Here is a 25769-nt window from a genome sequence, read left to right as displayed (position 1 = left end):
ATCATCATCATCATCATGGCATCATCATCATCATCATCATATGGCATCATCATCATATGGCATCATCATCATCATATGGCATCATCGTCGTATGGCATCATCATCATCATCATCATATGGCATCAGCATCATCATATGGCATCATCATCATCATCATATGGCATCATCATCATCATCATATGGCATCATCATCATCATCATATGGCATCATCATCATCATATGGCATCATCATCATATGGAATCATCATCATAAGGCATCATCAGCATCATATGGCATCATATGTCATCATCATATGTCATCATCATCATATGGCATCATCATCATATGGCATCAGCATCATCATATGGCATCAGCATCATCATATGGCATCAGCATCATCGCCATCATCATCATATGGCATCATCATCATCGTCATATCGCATCATCATCATCATCATATGGCATCATCATCATCATATGGCATCATCGTCATCATCATATGGCATCATCATCATATGGCATCATCATCATCATCATATGGCATCATCATCATCATCATATGGCATCATCATCATCATCATATGGCATCATCATCATGTGGCATCATCATCATCATATGGCATCATCATCATCATATGGCATCATCATCATCATCATATGGCATCATCATCATCATATGGCATCATCATCATCATCATATTGCATCATCATCATCATCATATGGCATCATCATCATCATCATATTGCATCATCATCATCATCATATGGCATCATCATCATCATCATCATATATCATCATCATCATCATATGGCATCATCATCATCATATGGCATCATCAGCATCATATGGCATCATATGTCATCATCATCATCATATGGCATCATCATCATATGGCATCATCATCATATGGCATCAGCATCATCATATGGCATCAGCATCATCGTCATCATCATCATATGGCATCAGCATCATCATCATATGGCATCATCAGCATATGGCATCATCATCATCATCATCATATGGCGGCATCATCATATGGCATCATCATATGGCACCACCATCCTCATCATATGGCACCATCATTATCATCATATGGCATCATCGGCATCATCATCATATGGCATCATCATCATCATATGGCATCATCATCATCGTCATCATCATATGGCATCATCATCATATGGCATCATCATCATATGGCATCATCATCATATGTCATCATCATCATATGGCACCATCATCCTCATCATATGGCACCATCATCCTCATCATATGGCACCATCATTATCATCATATGGCATCATCGGCATCATCATCATCATCATCTTATGGCATCATCATCATATGGCATCATCATCATCATATGGCATCATCATCATCATATGGCATCAGCATCATCATATGGCATCATCATATATCATCATCATCATAATATTGCATCATCATCATATTGCATCATCACCATATGGCATCATCATCATATATCATCATCATCATCATATGGCATCATCATCATCATGGCATTACCATCAGCATCAGCATCATATGGCATCATCATCATCATCATCATCATCATATGGCATCATCATCATCATATGGCATCATCATCATCATATATCAGCATCATATGGCATCATCATCATCATCATATGGCATCATCATCATCATATGGCATCATCATCATCATCATCATCATATGGCATCATCATCATCATATGGCATCATCATCATCATCATATGGCATCATCATCATCATCATATGGCATCATCATCATCATCATATGGCATCATCATCATCATCATCATCATATGGCATCATCATCATCATCATATGGCATCATCATCATCATATGGCATCATTATCATCATCATCATATGGCATCTGTAGCGAGTTCGTGCAGCCAGATCCCCTGCAGTTTCCACAAGCTGGAGTACACTCAATGTTATTTTTCTTGCATGTGCATCTCAGGGTGCTGCAGTCAGCCTGACAGTTGCACCTGATCACCTGCAGCAGTTTATCAGGAGCAGGAGCTAGGGCTGTCTGGAATGGCACAAGCCCCTCGTCACACTCCTGCCACCCCCACTCAGTCGGACGAAGTCCATCTGCCGATCCCTTCCATTCTTGAACTTGCAGGTACACACGCAGGCTGTGGTACATTGCTGCTCCTGCTGTTGGTGGCAACATCTGTGGTTGAACGGGAGATGAGCTTGAAGCCACCTTTTCACAGAAGCGCTGATGACGGAGGAAGTCCAAGATGTCAGTGGGTTTTCCATTGTAGAGGATCACCAATGCTTTTGCTCCTGCATCTGCGACATCCAGCTTGGAAGCAAAAGGTGTGTTAAACACCTTGGCCTGGTCACGGAATGCGCTGCTTGCTTTGAATCGTTTTAGAGACGCTCCCTTTCCTATTCCATGGAGGCGAGATGTTGTGTCGCATCCAAGAACTGCATGCATACAGAGCACGTGCTTGCATATGTCTGGACCAAGTCGTTGTTTTATAGCTTTGATGTTCCAAATGTGAGGCTTCTTTCTGTTATTTTTTGGCTCAGGACAAAAGAAGATGTCATGGGATTCCAGACTTGCATGGTAGATGAGGAGGATGAGGTCTGTGTCATCACTCATCACCAACTAGCTCAGTGTTGGTGGCAGCAGCAGACTGCACGGCCTTCTGCACAATCAGGAGGTCAGCATCCCCTGAAGCATGGTGCGTCTCACAGTTTTTCTTCTGCAGCTCTTCACTCAGCATGAAAATGAATCGCTGCTTATTCTGTTTGTTTGCAAGGAACTGCTCCTTCTTCATTGTAAGAGGCATGTCAGCTGCAAATGTCACAGTTGCGCCAGCATTTCCTTTCGATCGTCTCTGGTGTGTCATGTCCTTTGTTTTTGGTGCTCTCATAATCATCGAACACGACAATGGCATTTCCATACCTCTTCGTCACATATTCCGTGTACTGGTGACAGATGTCTTTGCATGTTGCTCTGCGAGACCATGGGATGCGTTGAAGAAGTGCTCCTCCATCCAAGACATACTGGGTGTCATCATCGGGGTTAATTGCAGGAACATCAGATCCGAGGAGATCCCTGATGGCACCAGCAAGGGCTGGCTTGTGTGCTTCTCTGAGAAAAAGAGAGGAATCAAAGAGCGCTGGTGGATAGCTGCACAGTTCATGCTTGAAGGCTGACTCCAGTTCATCAGCTTTTTGCGCAACTGTAATTAGTCTCTGGAAGAGAAGCTGTGGGTCAACCTGGACTTGATCACTATCAATCTTGACAGACGACTTCATGCCGAATGTGACTGCTTGGTCTTTCTTCTTGAAGGTGTACTCAGCTGTTGTTCTTTTATCCATTGACCTTAATATCGATTCCCCAACCGACTGAGCTGAATCGACGTTAACAGTTGGGTGGGCATGGACTCCAGTGGCAAGCTCCACAGACTTGAGTCATTGCTGAATGGATTGCGCTCTTGTAGATACTCGAGAACTGACAATGTGTCCTTCCAGTCACGGGCTTGTCTTGCTGTGGTCATGTCCTTGTTTTGTTCGCCGGTGTTGTAGTTCACCCCTGTGAGTTCCTGCATTGCCTGGTTTACTTCTGCACAGGCAGGCATCGAAAGCAGCCATAGCAGACGTTGTTGCTCCGTCATTCCTCGACCACGTGTGAGCCCTCCGCTGGTCTTCAGACTTCTCATCAGCTTTAGGCCTTCCAAGCTTTGCTCTCTTGGAGATTTCCGTGTTCGTCTGCTGAGCCATGGGTATCTGCTTCTTTGTGTGGAAATTGACGCTGCAAGTCTGATGGTACACTGCATCTGCATCATGCAGGTCATGAACATGCAGAATTCGCGCCTTGACAGTACCTGGCCAATCATCTGCTCGTTCGCGACATGTTGCCAGGAGCGTTTCTTTGAATTCAATGGTCTTGACTTGAAGAACTTGCTGCTTCTTCCTCTTTCTTCCAAACGTTGCTGGTCTACCACAAAAAATGCAATCAGTCTGGAAAGAGAACCTCTCCTCAGATGACCGAAGTACTTGTCTGTCATTGCTTGTGCTTGGCTTTGACTCTTCTTGATTGGTGTCCTTGGCTATCTGTTGTGGGTGACAGTCTGTGCGGCGACAGTCTTTGTGTACCTTTTCTCCAGGCACAGTGTGAATGCTGTCTTTTCTTGCGTTGCTGGCCTGGTTGATGGCAGAACTTCCCTTTTCTCCAAGAGTTGATGCCGTTGACCCTCTCTCATCTATAGATTTTTTGCAGATGGCACACACTTCAGATACCTCCATGGCTGAAAACAGAAACCACTATCTACACTTAGTAAACATCAAACACTTCATATTATCACAACTGAAAGATGCCCATTGCAAAAAAATATATAACATGGAAGAATATTGCTCTTACTGCTACTGCACGCTTTCTTACTCGGAACTTAACACTACTTGTTTTACAAATTTTTATTTTACATAAAACGAAATCTTTTCAGAAGATACACAAGAATATCCTTTTTGACTCCAATAAAGAATGAGCATGACCTCTAATCATCAAAATAAGATCAGAAGCAGATTCCCCACTGCTAAAAAAATAAAATACATAGATGCATTATGCATTATTCTTATCTTGTTGTCCCAAAATGACCTTGATGGTGACCTCATAGAGTTTCTGTGACCTTATATCACCCAAATAAGATCAGAATTTGATTCCTCGTCCCCAAAAACCCATAAAAAGTGGTATTACTCATGATTGTTTTGCTTTTGATTTTTTAAATAACAATTGTCAATTAGATGGATAGCGGCCATATTGGATTTTGCCGATTTGAGAACTTCCCCCCCAGAGGATCTCTGAAGACATTTTTTGGGTCAAAGAGGATATATTAAGGGACACAAAACAAGTGAGCGAGTTTTTGTTGCAATTAGTGTGAGGTCTTAAATACAAAATGCTTGCACGAACACAGCCGTGGTTCACTCTGGCTTGTCATCGCAATCACTTTTTCAAACAGAATGATTGTGTTGGTTCGAGTGAGGCACATCATTTGTTTCACCTTGCGAACAACCATGATAAACGAGTACGAGAGAATGTCAAGCGACAGTATGCAGAATCTGTTTCTCATTCTATCTCAAATAAACATCTCAGTTCTCGAGATTTTTGGAGAATTGCTCATAGCATTCTCAACCATAATCAATCATCGATTCCTGTCCTCTTCAATTGCTCTGAAGTGCTTTCTTCTTTTGATAAAGTCGACCTCTTTGCTGAGCATTTTGCTGCAAACTCCACACTTGAAGACCACAGACAAGCATTGCCTCTTTGTCTTTCCCATCTTGACACCAGGCTTTCCACTGTCATCAGCACACGCAGGAAAGTTGCTAAGATTATTCAAAGGCTTGACATTTCAAAATCGACTGCACCAGATAGAATCCCTGCAATTGCTTCGAAGATGTGTTCACTCGAACTGTCTTCTGTTCTCGAACTGTATTGCTTTTGCATGTCAGTTTGTGTTTCCACTTAGCTGAAATCAGGCTTCTGTCGTCCCTGTCTTTAACGGCTCAGGTGAGTAATCAGATCTTTCCGACTAACTATCGGCCTGTTAGCCTTCTACCCATTATCAGCAAAGTGTTTGAATCCTTGATAAATCGACAACTCATGACTCATCTGGAAACCTGCAACATCCAAAATGATGTTCAGCATGGCTTTCGACATTAAAGGTCGACTGGTTGGCTGAACATGTAAATTAAATTCTCAGCATTCAATGACTGGAAATGTGAATCGGGCTTTGGATCGTCATGGAGAAGCCAGGGTTGTTGCTCTTGACATCTCGAAGGCTAAATTATATGGCATTTCTTGAAAATTGCTTGGTACAATCTCTGACTTCCTTGCAAATTGTCAAAGCTCTGTGGCACATGAGGGACAGCAAGTAATCACCTGTCCATAACACATATGTAAGGTATCTGTGTCTCGTTCAACATCAACTTGTTTTCCGACCCTGTCTCTGGATTCTTCACCTTTGCAGGAACTCCCTGTTGTCCGTCTGTTTGGATTGGATATCAGCTCAAACCACAGCTGGGAAATGTGCATCTCTTGTTGAGCTAAAAGCACCTCCCAGCGCCTTAAAGCTTATTTCGTGCTCAGTGATACCTTTCTCAAGCTGCTATGCTCCATCTACACAAGGCCACTATATGTCCTGTCATGGAGTATCATTGCCATATTTGGGCTGGTGCTCCAGCCTGTTACCTATCTCTTCTTGACAGAATCTAGCGACGTGCTGCCATTTTGGTGGGACAGGGATTGACATCATCCCTGGAACCTCTCTCAATCTGCCGCTCTGTTGCTTCCTTGAGCCCTTTCTACAGATATTACAACGGAATGTGCTCTGAGGGTCTATCAGGTTGTTCCACCTGAGCACACGTTCAGTTGCTCAACATGTTTGGCAGTTCATACACTATAATTTGGCAGTTCATGCAGTTCATACACTATACAATTCCCATCCATACACTATAACTGTCCCAAAGAGTAAGACTATAACGTATAAGGTATTCTTCTGGTTTTTTCCCCCCTGCACAGCATCACTCTGGAACACGTTGCCTGCATCCTGCTTTCCCCTCCATCCCAACCTCCCGCAATTCAAGAGGAATGTCAAAAGATTCCTCCTTTCTGTCTCATGTGTAATATCTCTACTTTCCTTTGTGTAGGCCTCACCCCGAGTGGCCTTGAAGGCTTTGTTGCAGGCGATATCTCATAAAAAAAAATATACGTGGGTGTGCATTGAGGGTACGTACTTCAGTTGGCACTGCCAAACCGTGCGGCACCAAAAGGAAACACGTTTTTAGCTGCGACGAGCAGCTCGATGAGAGCACCGCGTTGTTGTTGTTGTTGTTGTTGTTGTTGTGCCTTTTTAGCTGCGACGAGCAGCTCTGTGGGAGGACCGCGTTGTTGTTGTTGTTGTTGGCGTGCCTTTTTGAATAGCACATGCGCATACACTCGGTGTGTGTACCCCGGGTTTAGAATAGGTACACCGTATCCCTGCGTGTCGTAAGAGGCGACTAAAAGGGTTGGCGTCAGGAAGGGCATCCGGCCACAAAAACATTGCCTCAAGAATAGAACCATGCCAATTACAACTACTTGTGGGCAGGGTACAGCCCGAAGTACCCCCGTGGGGGACCCCAATCTCTCTCGTCAAAACTCAAGGTGGGGAACCCGATCGAAGCAAGGGTGGAAATCACTCCTTTTATGACAACGAAACGTCTGATGCCCGACGTGGAGATCGGTTTCTGAGGTTTGGGACATGGAATGTAGGGACAATGACAGGGAGATCAGGAGAAGTGGTGGAAGTATTGGTCAGAAGAAGAGTGGACATATGTTGTGTACAAGAGACGAGATGGAAGGGAAGTGGTGTGAGAATGGTGAAGGGCAGGCAGGGACAGAAATACAAGTTTGTGTGGCAAGGGTGCCTGGAGGGCGTGAATGGTGTTGGTATCCTGTTTTCTGAGGAGTTTGTAGACGGTCTGGTGAGTGTGACGAGAGTGAGTGATAGGTTGATGATGGTGAAAATGATGATTGGAAAGCTCTTGGTGAACGTCATCTCGGGATATGCTCCGCAGGTTGGTCGGAGCGATGAAGAGAAGGACAAGTTCTGGTGTGCGATAGAGAAGCTGATGGAAAACGTGAAAGATGAGGAGGTTGTTGTGGTAGGAGGAGACCTAAATGGACATGTGGGAAGGAGTATGGATGGTTTTGAGGGAGTTCATGGGGGTTACGGATATGGTGTGAGAAATGGAGAAGGTGAAAGGATTTTGGAGTTTGCTGATGGAGCTGATTTGTTGATTTGTAATACTCAGTTCCAGAAAGAGGATAATAAGCTTGTTACATACACGTCAGGTGGGTCGACGACAACCGTTGACTACCTGATGGTGCGTAGGCGAGATAGGGGGCACCTCCGGGACACAAAGGTGATCCCGGGGGAGGAGGCTGTTTCACAGCACCACTTGGTTGTCTGCGACATAAGGGTGAAAGGTGCGAGGAGAGCTCGGCGGGTGAAGTACCAACCGAGAATGAAGGTGTGGAGGTTGAAAGAGGTGACAGTAAGGGAGGCATTAAAAGAGAGGCTGAGTACGGCAGAGGATGATGTGGTTGAGCTTGAAAGTGGTTGGATGTCAATGAAAGCTAGTCTGTTGGGAGCCGTTGGTGAGGTATGTGGATGGACAAAAGGACCACCGAGTCACTCGGAAACATGGTGGTGGGATGATGAAGTTGGAAAGAGGATTGACGAGAAGAGGAAGAAGTTCAAGGAGTGGCAGAAGGCGAAGGGTACGGGAGCAGAAACAGCAGAGCATGAAAGTTATAAGGCAGCCAAGAAGGCTGCAAAGAAAGAGGTAGCAAAGGCGCAGGAGGCATGTAGGAAAATATTGGGAGAACGCTTGGATTCGGAAGAGGGTCAGAGAGCAGTATTCAGGATTGCAAAGCAGATAGCAAAAGAGAGGTGTGATGTGATGGGGGTGAGTTGCTTGAAGGATGAAGTGGGACAAATCGTTGTGGACCCAGATGGAATTAAAGGACGATGGAAAAGATATATGGAAATGCTGTTGAATACAGAGGATGAATGGGATGGCAACATCGAGAGTAACCCAGTTTTAGGACCGGCAGAGAATATAACTGAGAAGGAAGTTGAGGAAGCGATAAAAGCAATGAAGAGTAGAAAAGCGGGAGGGCGGACGGGTGTTGTGGGAGATATGTTGAAGGCAGCGGGAAGTTGGGGTGTGAAGAGAATGGCAGAGATCTGTAATCTGGTGGTGAAAGAAGGCCGCATTCCAGTGGATTGGGAACTGAGTACCCTCGTCCCTCTATACAAGGGCAAAGGTGACCCTCGAGAGTGTGGCTCGTACCGAGCGATAAAGTTCTTGGAGCATGGAATGAAGGTATTGGAAAGGGTGTTGGAGAGGAGGATAAGGAAGAAAGTGAAGATAGACGAAATGCAGATTGGATTTATGCCAGGAAGAGAAACGACCGACACGCTTTTTATTGTGAGGCAGTTGCAGGAGAAGTACATGGAGAAGAGGAAGAAGTTGTTTCTTGGGTTTGTTGATCTGGAGAAAATATTCGATAGGGTTCCACGCAAAGTATTGACATGGGCAATGAGGAAGTTAGGAGTGGAGGAATGGTTGATCAGAGTAGTGATGGCAATGTACAAAAGCGCACACAGCTGCAAGGACGAAGGACGGGAACAGTGGTGAGTTTGAGGTGAAGGTGGGAGTGCATCAGGGGTCTGAACAAAGTCCACGACTATTTGTAGCTGTGATGGAGGTGCTGGCTCAGAACGTAAAGGAGGGTTTACCGTGGGAGTTGTTGTATGCAGATGATCTGGTGTCGATTGCGGAAAGTATGGATGGACTGAAGGAAAAGATGAACAAGTGGAAGGAATGTCTGGAGACAAAAGGTCTGAAGGTGAATATCGGAAAGACGAAGGTGATGGCAAGTGGTAAAGCATGTGGTGAGGTGGAAAGAACTGGGAAGTGGCCCTGTGCTGTGTGCAGGAAGGGTGTCGGATTGAACTCCATTCAATGTACAATGTGCGCTGAGTGGTTTCATCAAAAATGTAGTGGTCTGAGAGGGTCATTAACCAGTGTGGCAGCTACATTCAAATGTAAGGTGTGCACAGAGGGAGCTGGAGATTGAGGAAATGTTGAGTTGGATCTTGGAGACGGCGTGAAGCTGGAAGGTGTGAAAACATTTTGCTACCTCGGAGACATGCTGAATGGAGAAGGTGGATCAGACTCGGCAACGGTTGCTAGAGTGAGATGTGCATGGAAGAAGTTTCGGGAACTGAGTGGCGTGCTGATGAGGAGGGGAGTGTCGTTGAAGCTGAAGGGAAAGGTGTATGCTGCATTTGTGAGAAGTGTTATGATTTATGGGAGCGAGACATGGGTAATGAACGTAGAGCAGCAACGAAGGTTGGAAAGGGTGGAAATGCGAATGGTTCGATGGATGTGCGGAAGTATCGTTGAGAGAGAGGAAGCCAAATGATGAATTGCGAAAAATGATGGGAATAGAGCCTGTGATTGATGTTGTGAAGAGGAACAGGTTGAGATGGTTTGGTCATGTGTTGAGGAAGGATGAAAGTGACTGGTTGAGAAGAGTTATGGAAATGAATGTAGAAGGAAGTGGAGGACGGGGAAGACCGAGAAAGACTTGGCCAAAGATGGTGGAAGAAGAAATGCGGGCAAGGGGGTTAACAAGGAGAGATGCAGAAAATAGGGCAAGATGGAGAAGATTGTCATGGGGACCGCAAGGCTAACCCCCGCTCTGGCAGGGAAAATGGCCTTAAAATGCATGTTGTTGTTGTTGTACAAATCAAACTCCCCACGACCGGATGTTTTGTTACTCGCGGTGTTCGGGAAGTACTCGACTTTTACCGGGCTGGCTTGCTGAGCCTGGACCGGCTTTTCTCAAAAGCGCGGTTCGCACGAGTAAATATGACCCGCTTGTGGACAAGGTGCAGGTTCTCCAAGCTAATCCCGAGCACGCTCGTGTGTTGTTGCCCAATGGATGGGAGTCTACGGTCTCGGTACGCCACCTGGCCCCATGCGGGGAAGTTTATGAGCCGGCTTCCGACCCAGTTGAACCGACAATGGAGCATCTACCGGCTTCCTCCCCGCTACATGCACCCGATCCGGTTGGCCCTGTGGGCCACCGCCGTCACCCGATTTAGGCGGATACTCCGATACGGGGGACTCCGGTCTTGGGGATGTAGTACCCGGTGGTTACCGGACCCGCGCCGAGAGAGAAATTCGTCGCCCCGACCGCTATGGTTGGACTGACTGACATAGACTGACAACTGCTGTTCACTGATATTACTCTGTTGCTTTCTGATGATATGTGCTGCTAGCTTTATTTCTGCCCTCGCGGAAGTGTAGTTTTAACGGCGAGGAGAATGCAATGAAATTGTGTCTCAGTTGAACCCAGGTGCTATGCTGTCTCCGACCACTGAGAGGCTTCGATAAGAACTTGGACGGACATCGCTCCGACACATTCTTGTGACATTTATTCTGTGTGGTAGTGCATACTCGAATAGTGCGTATTGCTAGATGTTCCAGGCTTGCTTGTACTAATTGCTAATCCATTGTTACTTCTATGATTATGGTACACTGATACAATGCATGTGATTTCTTACAGGTGTTGCTGGAGATCAAAACTGAATTAAACCTACTCTTGGGACAATGTTGTAGATTTGGTTTTTACAACAATGTGTATTAAACAAGAGGAACAACTGTGACCCTGAACGCGACATGATGTTGATGTCGTTTTCGTAAATTATACCAACACATCAACTTCAGATTGGGAGAGCATCCATGTGGTACTCAGGTCTTTGAAGACAGATATTTTTGGTCACAAATACCTGGAATTAGATTGGCCGATCGAGCTTGCGCCCTTATTATGGGCTCATCAGGATAACGTTATCCCAAATCAATATTTGTGGTGAACAAGCTGGATACGTTTACTGTTTAACTGGATATGTGATCAAATTGGATAAGATTATGACTCACAAAACATTCCAAACTGTGCAAAGAAAATAACATGTATAACCTTTCTGTGATTAACATGAGCTTTGTATCCCTGGCAGGTCATTGGTGAAATGGAGAGCTTCTTGGAATGGCTCCAATTACAAGGACTGAGAGCAGAAACAGCCCAAGCAGTGATCGAAAAGCTTGGAATTGAGAATCAGAAGGTTATTCGAGCTTGTACTGAGTCGGATCCATTGCGGGACGAGCTCCGCTCTCTCGCCAAAGAGAAATTTCAATTTGCAATGTATGCTGACTTCTGTAAATTTATGAATTCTTTTTGGAAGCCGCAAGATGTCCAGATTGCACGTTCTTCTCTTTTGGGAAGCATTTTCGTCAACTTGGAGAATGTTATTCGGGAACTTTCCAGTTTCTGTGAAAAGATTTTCGCATCCCAAAATGTGCAGCTGGACCACGATTCTGGTCTCTGTGGAATCGGGCTCAGTGATTTCTGCAGTCTCCAATTTCAGGATGATGGATCAACACCCAAATCTGGTAGGTGACGTATTTTTATGCCTCCGTCGACCAAGTCAAAGGTCAAAGTCTGTAATATGTCTGTAATTTGAGAATGGCGAAAGTGATCCAATTTAAACTTGTTACAGACATGCATAATGATGTAAGGATTAACTGATTAGATTTTGGGGTCCTAAGGTCAAAGAACAGAGGTCATGTCGGGTAAAAATGTGATTACTTGAGAACAGCTGAATTGATTTATATCAAACTTCGTACAAGTATTATAATAATGTAATAATATGGGCAGATGCATATCGGTCGATGTCGTGATGTCGAAGTGTGTCATTCTAGTTTAAATGTAACACAGCATGTCAAGAAGTAACCTTTATTGGTTCACGAGTTATCAAACAGAGTGACCACTATATTTGTCATGGGTGTGTGTGTGTCTGTGTGTCTGTCTGTCCGCAGCATGACTACCCGATGATATCATCCGATCTTGATGAAACTTTGGTGGGAGGTTGATATCATGATCTAGTTGTGTCCTGCCTAGAGTGGGCGTATTGCGCCCATTGTGGGTGGAGCAACGCCCGGAAAAAGTCGTCTTTTTTGGGGGTAATCGAGTTAAAGCTACATCTCCTCCGAGGGAGTTGGTGGAATCTGACAGGGGTTTTGGTATTTGGTTGGGCCAATGTCACGTGTCCAGCCCCATTCTAGCTCGATTTTTCATTTTTGTCAAGGTCACGAATTCTAGAAAAGTGGATTTTTGATGGTTTTATTACATTGTTCGCTCCCTGATAGGGTGAAATGTCGTACATGATCTTATATTATCACATGCATCATGAAATACAAGTTTTCCAACAAATTTCAGAATCTTCGACCTTTGACCTTTGAAGGTCACAAAGGTCACATTTTCAAAGTTGTCGGAATCTAACCAAATTTTCGGTATTGTGTGGTATTTGACCAAAGTTTCGGTATTTGACTAACCTCATAACTGATTATACATTATTAGTCCCCAACCGGTGTACACCGGAGGGGACTATAGGTTTGCACGCTGTCATTCAGTCTGTCAGTCCATCACGCAAAGAACAGTTTTCCGGACATTTTTTTCTGAATGCTTAATGCTAATGATTTCAAACTTGGCACATGGTTTCCGCATGATAAGTTACAGATCAGGTTCGAACTTCACGACGTTTCGATCATTTTTGACAAAGATATGGCATTTTGAACTTTGGGAATTCTGATCATTCTGATGATCCTTAACTCAGTGCCATTTTAAGTTTTAATTTCCTTTAAAAAAGATTTTCTCTGCAATAATAGGACCGATTGAGATCAAATTTTCACCGCAGGGGGGACTCGGTCTGAAGAATATTTTAATGGTAATTATGACGTCACAAGTCACGTGGTTTTGCTGCCATATTGTTTTTCTTGAAAACACGAAAACCCCCTTTTTCTCTGCAACGGCTGAACAGATCGAGGCCAAACTTTGCAGGCAAAATCGTCTGCGAACGTCAAAAGCGTGACACAGCGCACGCTTTCGGGAGGGGCAGAGCCAAGCTGAACAACATATATACAGTCACGTGAAAAAGTAAGTACACCCCATGTAAAGTTTTGACTTTTTCAACATATTTCAACATACAGCTATTTGATCTTCATTTCCACAATATTGACAGATAAAGGTGATATAATATAACAAATATGAAACATTTACATTTTGAAGTCCATTGTATAATTTAAATAAACATAAATGCAAATTTCGCATGTGGAAAAAGTAAGTACACCCTTGGCTCTAATAGGTGGTATTGCCCCCTTTGGCAGAAACAACCTTGAGTAGGCGTTTCTTATAACTGTCTACCAGTCTCTGACAACCTTAAAACGATCATTCATTCATATTCAGTCTCTGACATCGACTGGAAGAAATTTTTGCCCACTCCTACATGCAGAATTCTTTCAGCTGTGCGATGTTTGAGGGGTTTCTTGCATGCACAGCTCGTTTCAAATCCCCCCACAACATCTCGATGGGATTTAGATCCGGGCTTTGACTTGGCCATTCCAGAACCCTCCATTTCTTTCTTTTCAGCCATTCCTTGGTGGATTTACTGGTATGTTTAGGGTCATTGTCATGTTGCAAGGTCCACCTTCGGTTGAGCTTCAACTTTCCGACAGATGGCCTCACATTATCCACAAGCACCCTCTGGTACAATGAAGAATTAATCGTGGATTATATGATGGTGAGCTGCCCAGGCCCTGCTGCAGCAAAGCTACCCCAAACCATAATATTTCCACCACCATGCTTTACAGTTGGTATCAGGTTCTTGTGGTCAAATGCTGTCTTTGGTTTTCGCCAAACATGTCTTCTGATACTGTGGCCAAATAGCGCTACCTTTGACTCATCTGTCCAGAGCACATTGTTCCAGAAGTGCTGGTCTTTGCCTGGGTGTTCATTGGCAAACTTTAGTCTTGCCCTGATGTTCTTTCTGGACAGCAAAGGTTTCCTCCTGGCACACCTCCCATGTAGATCAAATTTGTGCAGCCTCTTTCTAATGGTAGACTCATGCACTTTGACATCAACAGTGGCAAGAGCTACCTGGAGGTCCCGTGATGACATTCTGGGGTTCTTAGAGACTTCTTTCAGCATCTTGCGGTCTGCCCTCGGGCTGAACTTGCTGGGGCGGCCTGGCCTGAACAAGTTGGCAGTTGTTTGCAATCTTCTCCACTTGGAGATGATCTTCTGGACAGTCGAATGATTGATTTCAAATTGTTTGGAGATCTTTTTTAATCCCTTCCCAGACTCTTAGGCATCTATAACCTTCTTTCTGAAGGCCTCAGAGAGCTCTTTTAATCTCGGCATGGTGACACCGCACACTTCAACAACAAAGAGCAAACCAAACTAAATGTCTGAGGTTTAAATAAGACAGGTTACTCCAAGATCCTCTCTAACGATGTTCTAATGATTTGCACCTGAGCTGGTGCACCTGATTCTAATTTTAGGTGTTTGAAGTAGTGATAAATGTAGGGGTGTACTTACTTTTTCCACATGTGAAATTTGCATTTATGTTTATTTCAGTTATACAATGGAATTCAAAATGTAAATGTTTCATGATATTTGTTATATTATATCACCTTTATCTATCAATAGTGTTGAAATTAAGATCAAATAGCTGTACGTTGAAATATGTTGAAAAAGTCAAAACTTTACATGGGGTGTACTTACTTTTTCAAGTGACTGTATACACATCGATCATTGATTGTGAACCGGAAAATATGATAAATTACTGATATTTAGCGACTCGAAAGGTTCTTTATCAACAACGTATTTTCTCGTGCTTCTGCTGACCTGTCTGCAAGGTGTATAAATCGAAGTCCCGAGTAAGAATCACAGGTGAGCCCGTCCTGAGGTAATTAGCGATTGGGAACGATTCAGAACCTGTGGGTGAATAACCCTTGGTAATTTCCCCAACAGTTTTCCGGACGACAGACTGCCGGTAGGAGACGTGTATTGCAGCGCAATACTCAGAATGCTTGTTTTCTATCTCATTTCAATGTCAGTGACCTTCGTTTTGACATTTGAAGGTCACAAAGGTCAAATTTTCAAAGTTGTCGGGATCGAACCGAATTTTCGAAATCAAACCGAAGAACATATGACCGAAGAACTTCAAACCGAAGAACCGCTCGCTCGTGAACCATCGTCGTCTCCTGACTTGTGTTCTGATTTATTTTATTTTTTTTACCTCCGCCCCCAAAGGTGTACGGAGGTTATGTTTTCACCCCTGTCTCTGTTTGTTTCTTGTCAAAAAAGCATTTTTTGACAAGTATATTGATCACTCCGGTTTGTGTGTTTGTCTGTCCGCTCACGTATACTTGCCGACAGGTCACAATTTTAAATCGTTCTTCCCGAAACTTCACCAAATGGTAGAGTTGGTGGTCTGACAGAAACCGATTTATTTTTGAGATCGAAGGTCAAAAGTCAACAAAGGCCAAAGATCAACCACTTTTTTTCAAATTTCTAAAGTCCTCAATTGTCATCTGATTGACTTGAAATTTGAATGGGATATGCACATCAGCTGACTGAATTCAACCTCCATCTATTTTCAAGGTTAACATCAGGCAAAGGTCAACAACCTTTACAAACCTCTAAAATCTTCAATTTTCATCTGATTTACTTGAATTTGCATGGCATTTTCATGTCAGCTTGCTGAATTCAACCACTAACTATTTTTGAGATCGGTGTCGGCCAAAATGTCAAAATAGGCCAGATTTCTAAAATTTTCAATTTTCATCCGATTTAACGTAAAATTTGAAGTCGATTCACATATCAGGTCACTGAATTCAACCACCAATTATTTTTGAGGTCAAAAAGATCACTGAATGCCATTCCATTTTATTATATTGTATTATGAGAGACATGCACACACAACAGGCATTTTAAGGCCATTTTCCCTGCTGTCGCAGGGGTTAGCCTTTCGGGCCCCATGACAATCTTCTCCAACAGTTGTTTTTGTTGTGGAGAGGATTCTTGAGAAAGTATATGGAGGGTTTTCCAGATGGTGCTTTCGGAGAGACATGGTGAGGGTGTGAGATTTGTCATGATTGAACGACATGCGAGAGGATTTTCCAGAGCATCGGAAAGATCATTAATTAAGATCAGAAAAAGCACAGGGCCCAGAACACTGCCTTGAGGAATAGAAGGGGAACAAACACCAGAAACAGATTTGACCAGACGCCTGCAGGATTTGGAGGAAGGCGACAGGTTTGAGAGTTCAGTCTTGAGAGTCGAGAGCCGGATACTTTATCTTTTGCCAAGTGTCGCTCTATGATTGATTTTTCGCTCATATGACTCATTTTTCACTCTGCGCGTGATTGTTTGTTTGTCTGTGAACAAGATATCTGAAAAAATTGTGGACGGATTTGGACGACATTTGACAGAGAGGTAGCGTATGTGACGAGGATGAAATGATTAGATTTTGGGGAGATCCGAATCCGGATCCGGCTTGTGGAATTTTAAAAGTGATTCTTCACCATTTGAAGATGGGGCCAAAACCGATATGCAGCACGATATCTCAAAATGTTATGGACGGATTTGGACTAAACTTGGTGGACAGGTTGGATGTGTGACAAGGACGAATCGATTCGATTTGGGTGAAGATCTGAATATGGTTTCGGATAAGAGAAATATATTCTTTTTATTCTTCACTCTTGAGAGATCAGGTGAAAAGCGATATTTTAAAATATTTTAAACATGATATTTTAAAAAGTTGTGGATTAGTTATGGCAAAACTTGGGGGATGAGTTGTTTTGGCGACAAGAACAAACCGATTGGATTTTCGTTCATGTCCGAATCCAGATCCAGCCGATCAGTGGGACACAAAACATAAACTGTTCAGCCTGGCGGACGTGCAATGCATTCAGAAAGTATTCAGACCCCTTCACTTTTTCACATTTTGTTATGTTGCAGCCTTCTGCTGAAATCGTTTAAATTCATTTTTTCCCTCCTCAATCTACACTCAATACCTCATAATGACAAAGAGAAAACAGGATTTTAGAAAGTTTTGCAAATTTATTAAAAATAAAAAACTGAAATATCATATTGACATAAGTATTCAGACCCTTTGCGATGACACTTGAAATTTAGCTCAAGTGCCTCATTTCTCTTGATCATCTTTGAGATGTTTCTACACCTTGATTGGAGTCCACCTGTGGTAAATTCAATTGATTGGACATTATTTGGAAAGGCACACACCTGTCTATATATGGTCTCACAGCTGACAATGCATATCAGAGCAAAAACCAAGCCATGAGGTCGAAGGAACTGCCTGCAGAGCTCAGAGACAGGATTGTGTCGAGGCACAAATCTGGGGAAGCCGACAAAAAAAATTCTGCTGCATTGAAGGTTCCGAAGAGCACAGTGGCCTCCATAATTCTTAAATGGAAGAAGTTTGGAACAACGAGGACTCTTCCTCGAGCTGGCCGCCCGGCCAAACTGAGCAATCGGGGGAGAAGGGCCTTGGTAAGAGAGGTGACCAAGAACCCGATGGTCACTCTGGCTGAGCTCCAGAGATCCTGTGTGGAGATGGGAGAAACTTCCAGAAGGACAACCATCACTGCAACACTCCACCGATCTGGGCTTTATGGCAGAGTGGCCAGACGGAAGCCTCTCCTCAGTGAAAGACACATGAAAGCCTGATTGGAGTTTGCAAAAAAGCACCGAAAGGACTCTCAAACTGTGAGAAACAAGATTCTGTGGTCTGATGAAACCAAGATTGAACTGTTTGGCCTCAATGCTAAGCATCATGTCTGGAGGAACCAGGCACCGCTCATCACCTGCCCAATACCATCCCAACGGTGAAGCATGGTGGTGGCAGCATCATGCTGTGGGGGTGTTTTTCAGCAACAGGGACTGGGGGACTGGTCAGGGTTGAGGGAACGATGAACGGAGCAAAGTACAGAGATATCCTTAATGAAAACCTGAAACAGAGTGCTCAGGACCTCAGACTGGGCCGAAGGTTCACCTTCCAACAGGACAATGACCCGAAGCACACAGCCAAGACAACGCAGAAGTGGCTTCGGGACAACTCTGTGAAGGTTATTGAGTGACCCAGCCAGAGCCTTGACTTGAACCCAATCGAACATCTCTGGAGAGACCTGAAAATGGCTGTCCACCAACGGTCCCCATCCAACGTGACAGAGCTTGAGAGGATCTGCAGAGAAGAATGGCAGAAAATCCCGCGACTCATTTGGACTGACATCTGTCAATTTCCCGACCCGGATCTCAGTTAACGGTACAATCGGTACATCATCTCTTCTTGACTTGGTTATGACTAACTTCTCTGCAAATGTCTGCTGTTCTTCTTCTCCAATCAGTTCATATGATCATATGCTTGTTAAAGTGGACATCTCTGGGCCATATTCAGAGAGCCTCCTCATCACTGATGTCTAGCATTTCACTCAGGCCGACTGGCGTGGTTTTCACCAGCCACCGAACATTTTTTTTTTCTTCTTTTTTTTTGCACACGGAATCGAGGCTCGTGAAAGAGGTAACATTTATCACACAAACAAACCAAACAGACAAACAAGTAAAGTGTATAAAAAGGGGAGCGGTAGACAAGATGGGGAAAGAAGGGGAAGCACATAAACACAACATTTGAGAGCAGGGACATCGGGAATGTGTGGGTGGGAGAGGGATTGGGGGGAGGCGGCGTGGGAAGGGGGGGGGGGGGAGGGGTGGGAGAAGTATAAACACCAGGACACCAAGGACTTCCAGGAAAGAAGTTGGTATTTCAAAAAAGTGGATTTGGGGTGAAATTAGCGGGGGTAGAAAAGATCAAGGTTTTGGATGGGGGAAGACAAGAGATGGTGGTGAACAGCTGTTTCAAAGACCTGGAGGGAGGAGTGGGATTGAAGAGAGTGAGGGAGTTTGTTCCAGAGGCGGGAGAAAAGAGGAATGAAGGAGTGAAGGTGAGCAGAGAGTCTTGATTTTGGCAGTTTAACCATAAGACGGTTGCAGGCAGATCTTGTGCGACCTGGAGGAATATTTGGGGGACAGAGCCCAGAGAGAGCTGGGAGAGCAAGGCCGGAGAGGAGTCGGTAGAAGACAGAAAGACCACCAACCTGCCTGCAGTGAGTAAATGAAAGGCCCTCGGAGGTAGCTTCATCGCGGGAGATTCCAATGATTCTGAACGCTTTGGTTTCAACAGCGTGAAGACGAGCTTGGTGTGAGGCAGGAGCACCAGCCCAGAGGGGAGAGCAGTATTCCATTGAGCTGTGGATGAAAGCCTTGTTTGTGGTGAGGAGCTCAGGTGTGCCAAGGAAGGACTTCGCACGACGGAGGTTGCCCAGTCGGCGGCTGGCTTTGGAGGCCAGATTTGAAATGTCGTTTTCCCAGGAAAGATCATGGCAGATAGTGAGACCCAAAAGCTTGAGTGACAGAACTTCTTGGAGAGGATTATTCAGAAAGTGGATGGGAGGGTTGTCCAGTCGGTCTTTTCGGAGAGACTTCGTAAGAGTGTGCGATTTGTCAGGATTGAAAGACATGTTCCACTTGTTTGCCCAGTCTGTGATTTTGTCCAGGTCTGCAGAGAGTGAGGAGGCCGCAGACTGCCGATCTGAGGGATGAGGAATGGAGTGGAAGAGAGTGGAGTCATCAGCAAAGAGATAGAGAGGATTTTCAAGAGAGTCGGAGAGATCATTGATGAAGACCAGAAAAAGCACAGGGCCCAGAACACTGCCTTGGGGAACTCCAGCCTGAACAGGAAGCGGAGATGAGAGAAACCCATTCAGGGCCACGCGTTGACTACGACTGAAGAGGAGGTCCGCCAATGCATGCGTGGAGATTTCCATGGACACCATAGGAGGAGAGTTTGGTGAGCAGAGCTGGGTGCCAGACCGTATCGAAGGCACGTGATATGTCAAGGGAGACAGCTCTAATTTCCTGTTTGGCATTGAGGACCTCCATCCATTGTTGAGACAGCAGAAGCAGCATGTCCAGAGTCGAGTGACCTGGTCTGAAATCAAATTGATGATCAGAGATCAAGCCATTGGAGAAGAGGAAAGGTTTCATATCCGAAGCAATAATGGATTCCATGACTTTGCTGATAATTGGGAGAAGGCTGATTGGCTGTAGTTGCTCGGATCTGGTGTTGCACCTTTTTTGTGTAAAGCGGTGATGTTGGCTGATTTCCAAGCAGATGGCAGATGGCCTTGAGCAAAAGAGAGGGTGAACAGCACAGAGAGAGGGAGTGAAAGAGCGGAAGAACAGGATTTTAGGACCCGTGGGCTGATGCCGTCAGGTCCAGTTGCAGAATCAGAGTCGAAGGTTGACAGAAACTTTTCCACCTTCTCAGGAGGAAAGGGCACAGAGTCCAGGAGCAGCTTGGTACGCCTGGGTACGGTGGGTGCAGAGAGGGATGGGTTTGGGATACAAGATTTAGAGGCAAACACAGAGTTGAGGCATTCAGCTTTTTCACGTGCGGAGTCAGCTGTGTGGCCGTTTGAGGTAAGGGAGGGGATGGAGGGGGAACAAAAACACCAGAAACAGATTTGACCAGACGCCACCAGGATTTGGAGGAAGGAGACAGCTTTGAGAGTTCATTCGTGAGTGTGGAGAGATAGTGCTTCCTGGCTCTCCTGAGGGTGGACACACACTTGTTTCGGGCTTTGTGAAAGGAAATGAGATTTCCTTCCATTGGATTTGCTTTCCAGGAGACGAAGGTAAGTTGTTTCTGGGCAACAGCCTCACCACAAGATTCCGTGTGCCAAGGATGGGAGGAAGGGTATGACAACTGAAGACGAGATGGCATAAATCTGTGCATGAGAGAGAGCAATTTACTTTGGAAGAATTCCCAGGATGAGTTGATGTCAGAGGCGGTAGAGATGGGAGACCAGTCCAGATGATTGATGGCTGCTTGAAGGCCGTGCCAGTTGGCCTGAGTGAAATGCCAGACTCGTCGATGCTGAGGAGGCTCCCTGAGAATGGTCAGAGGGATGTCCACTTTAACAAGCACATGATCAGATGAGCCGATTGGAGCAGAAGAAGAGTAGCAGACATTTTCAGGGAAGTTAGTCTGGACTCTGGACTGGTCTCTCATCTCCACTGTCTGATATCAACTCATCCAGGGAATTCTTCCAAAGAAAATGCCTCTCTCATGCACAGATTTATCCCATCTCGTCTTCAGTTGTCATCCCCTTCCTCCGTTCCATGGTACATTGAATCTTGTAGTGAGGCAGGTGCCCTCAAAACAACTTGCCTTTGTCTCATGGAAAGCAAATCCAACTGAAGGCAATCTCAGTTCCTTTCAGAAAGCTCAAAAGAAGTGAGCGTCTCCCCTCAGGAGAGCCAGGAAACAATATATTGTAACGGATTTGAGAATCCTGTATAATTGTTGTAAATATCACCCTCCGTGTGTAAAGGTCAAAGGTCGTCCCCATTAGTTAATTCATCGCATACACCACGATAGGGTTCCACGCAAAGTATTGACATGGGCAATGAGGAAGTTAGGAGTGGAGGAATGGTTGATCAGAGTAGTGATGTCAATGTACAAAAGCGCACACAGCTGCAAGGACGAAGGACGGGAACAGTGGTGAGTTTGAGGTGAAGGTGGGAGTGCATCAGGGGTCTGAACAAAGTCCACTACTATTTGTAGCTGTGATGGAGGTGCTGACTCGGAACATAAAGGAGGGTTTACCGTGGGAGTTGTTGTATGCAGATGATCTGGTGTTGATTGCAGAAAGTATGGATGGACTGAAGGAGAAGATGAACAAGTGGAAGGAATGTATGGACACAAAAGGTCTGAAGGTGAGTATCGGAAAAACGAAGGTGATGGCAAGTGGAAAAGCATGTGGTGAGGTGGAAAGAACTGGGGAGTGGCCGTGTCCTTTGTGCAGGAAGGGTGTCGGAGTGAATTCCATTCAATGTACATTGTACAATGTGTGCTGAGTGGGTTCATCAAAAATGTAGTGGTTTGAGAGGGTAATTAACCAGTGTGGCAGCTACATTCAAGTGTAAGGTGTGCACAGAAGGAGCTGCAGATGGAGGAAATGTTGAGTTGGATCTCGGAGATGGCGTGAAGCTGGAAGGTGTGAAAACATTTTATTACCGAGGAGACATGCTGAATGGAGAAGATGGATCAGACTCGGCAACGGTTGCGAGAGTGAGATGTGCATGGAAGAAGTTTCGGGAACTGAGTGGCGTGGTGACGAGGAGGGGGTGTCGTTGAAGCTGTCAATTAATTAAATTTTTCGCACCGACGTTCTCCGAATTTCCTTCAGGGAACTCCGACGTGTTCTCCACACCACTGCTCATGCTGCGGAACCTCTGTGGATATCACACCCATAAGTGCCACCCTGCAACCTTCACCATGCCCACTCTCACACCATGGCACTTCCCCCAAACAATGCACGCTCGCAAGCCTCTGCCTGGATGAGCACACACAACTTTCACACCTGGCCGTCTCACGATCCCTCGCACACCATTTATTCACACAATGCACTCCACAGTCATTCTCACTCCATTCACACACATGGGTCACCCCATGACAGTTTACACACGACTTTACATATGAGCCATCCCGCCAAGGTTCCACAGCTGAATTTGTCATTCATGTCAGGTGCACCATCCGTGCCACGCACGCTCAGCCGCACACCATTCCTTGGGAAATCTTTGTTCAATCATCTGCACACGGGCATTTCTCCCGGCATGGACCATTCACACACCGTGACATGCAGTGCATTGAACTCTGACCTCCCTTGTTCCGAACGGATTACAAACTTGTTCTTTTTAATCTCCCGTACACAGGACCAGAACATAGTCATTTTATATTTTTCACGCTCGGGTGGCTCAACCCTCCTGTTAGTCAAGCTAACGGTTACCCATGTCTGGGTCTGTGCATGACCCGTACTCTCGCGCGTTCATGCACTCCACTCTGCACGCTCCCGGCCCACACCCTTTCACATCATGCATTCGCTCCAGCTGACACAGCCTCACCTCGTCGTGGTCCGCTTTGATCGCTCATATCCTCTCCACCTGCACCTGACATGCGTTATCCCGATCTTTACACTTTTTGCTGCACATTCCATGATCTCTTCCTTCACATTCTTTGCCCTCTAGCTTGTCTCCAATCATTCTTCTTTGCCTTTATCCATTTCATCTTTTATCTTTGTTATTTCTTGATTTGAATCCTTTGGTTCTTCTTCTGAGATTACTTTAGTGTCTTCCATTCGTTTTTCATTTTCCGTTCTATCTTCTCCATTGTTCGTCCCATTTTTTCTGTCTTCTGTGTTTGGTCATCATGTCCCATTCTACATTCCTTCTTACTTGCCAACATTTCCCTTTTTACGTCCTTCTGAGCTGCCCTTAGATCCTGCATTTCTTCTGATTTGCTCATTAAGTTCTTTTTGCCCATCTGCAAGTCCTTTTACTCCCTGTGTGGGTTAATTTACCTCTTGTTTAATCCCATTTATCTCCTCAATCATTCCAGCCTCACCTGCCCTCATCTCATTACGTTCACATTCTTCCTCACCTCACCTAACCTCATGCATGTCACCCTTTATGCCAGCCAGCCTGGCTCTCCTCCATTTTCATCGTCATCTGTGCCATGAGATGACTAATCAACAACATCAAATGGTCGCTGCCACACTGCGATGACAAGGTGACCCACTATTCCGTGCCATTTGTGCTGCCTTGTACAGGGGCTGGTGGATCCAAAACCTTGATCTTTTCTACCCCCGCTAATTCACCCCAGATACACTTTTATGAAATTCCAACTTCTTTCCTGGAAGTCCTTGCAGGGTCCATATGTTTTATACCTCTTCCATCTCCTCCCAAGCCCTCTCCCTCCCACACTTCTCTCGATGTCCCTGCTCTCAAATGTTGAGTTTGTGTCCTTCCCCCTCTGTCCCCATCTTGTCTACCGCAACCCTTATTTTGTGTTTTATGTGTCGGTTTGACTTTTCTTGTGATTAATGTTAGCTCTTTCGCAAGCCTCGATGTTGTATACAAAAAAACAAAAAAACCACCCCTCAAAACCGTCTGTACTCCTTCCCACATGTCCATTTAGGTCTCCTCCTACCACAACAACTTCCTCATCTTGAGAGGAGGCTTGGGTCCTCGATCGCAATCAGCACCATCACTGCTGCCCTTCCTGGTCCTTCTCCCACAATGTTACATTCATGTACAGCTTCCTGGGCCATTTGCTCCTCCATATCCTCCTCAAGTAAGCCCACTTGATCCTGCTCACCTTGACTTGACAAAGCTGGACAATTGACAAAGCTGGATCCCCCCCCCCCCCCCCCCTTGTAATCGTTCCTCAGCAGTCGGCAAGGTATTCAGTGAACCAGGAAGGAGAAAGCTATCGTGAAAGCGTACAGACCTTTGGGCACATCCCTTGTGAGCACAACTCAGAGTATCACCTGTATCCAGAATGTCCACAACAATGATTGCACACTGGTGCCAAAAGACAACAAGAATCTCAAAATGCTAAGCCCATCCACGTCCACTCAACTCAAACTGCAGTTAAAGAAAATGACAAATTTTTTAAAAAATGTAAAACTTATTAATTTGATTCTCCATATTCTCATCACAGCGAATTGTTGAAAATTTGAAGCCAAAATCCGAAATGGTAACAAAACTGAATCTCTCAACATCATCTTATATCTCTCACTGTGCTTCTTCCAGGGCCTTCCTTCGGTTGTCAATTTGTAATTATTGTCTCTGTCCTTCCCATGTTTCCAGCCAAGTTCCATTTGAGTTTTTTGATTGTGACCAGTGTCTCGAAAATTTGTTTTCTCTCTGATTTAGTTGTTTTTCTTGTCCCTTTTTGGTTGTGCTCAGATGGAATCTTTCCATGGTGGTTTGGACATCAATTTTTACTCAATCTTTGCTGTAGTCCATGTTTCATTGCCATGTGTGATATGGGGAGAACACCCTTGTTGTAAAATTGTTTATCAGAAGAAGATTCCTGCGCATGTTTTTCATGAAACTTGAATTTATGAAGTGTGTCACAATAAAGAGAGGTCCTCAAAGTACAAATGCCCTGTCTGTGTTATTGTGAATATGTAATGGGTGCATGATCAATTTATATTGTCAGTCAGTGGAGAGTTTGGAGTTGTCCACATCCCCATGAGTAATCCTGATCAAACCGAGAGTTGTTCACCAAACCAGGTGAAAGCCTTGCAGAGATAGCATTTACCATCATAGCTTGACTGCACTTCATCCCATCACTCATTGATCCCGAGCAGCTCAGCTTCACAGGCCCCAACGTGGAAGGCCACACAGCCAGTTGCTCCCACATTTTTCTCAACATCAATGG

The 25769-nt window shown here is 44.9% G+C and overlaps 1 protein-coding gene across 3 annotated transcripts in view; it reads left to right on the top strand.

Annotated features, from left to right (window-relative positions):
- The window catches only part of LOC144892216 (uncharacterized), a 256345-nt gene that overhangs the window by 18951 nt on the left and 211625 nt on the right, over positions 1 to 25769 (top strand). Inside the window, exons 1-3 of one of the 3 annotated variants that reach the window (XM_078777673.1) lie at positions 11049 to 11312; positions 11580 to 12012; positions 24519 to 24674. In XM_078777673.1, the coding sequence (XP_078633799.1) occupies positions 11592 to 12012; positions 24519 to 24674 (577 nt within the window). In that variant the 5' untranslated portion in view covers positions 11049 to 11312; positions 11580 to 11591. Of the gene's footprint in view, positions 1 to 11048; positions 11313 to 11579; positions 12013 to 22190; positions 24675 to 25769 lie in introns of those variants that run through there. The other 2 variants (XM_078777672.1, XM_078777675.1) reach the window with 2 other exon arrangements.

This window comes from Myxine glutinosa, chromosome 5 (assembly GCF_964187855.1).
Source record: "Myxine glutinosa chromosome 5, kmMyxGlut1.1, whole genome shotgun sequence".
NCBI classification, from domain to species: Eukaryota; Metazoa; Chordata; class Myxini; order Myxiniformes; family Myxinidae; genus Myxine; species Myxine glutinosa.
Note: the sequence above shows the minus strand (reverse complement) of the source record. Positions and strands in the feature narration are given on the sequence as shown.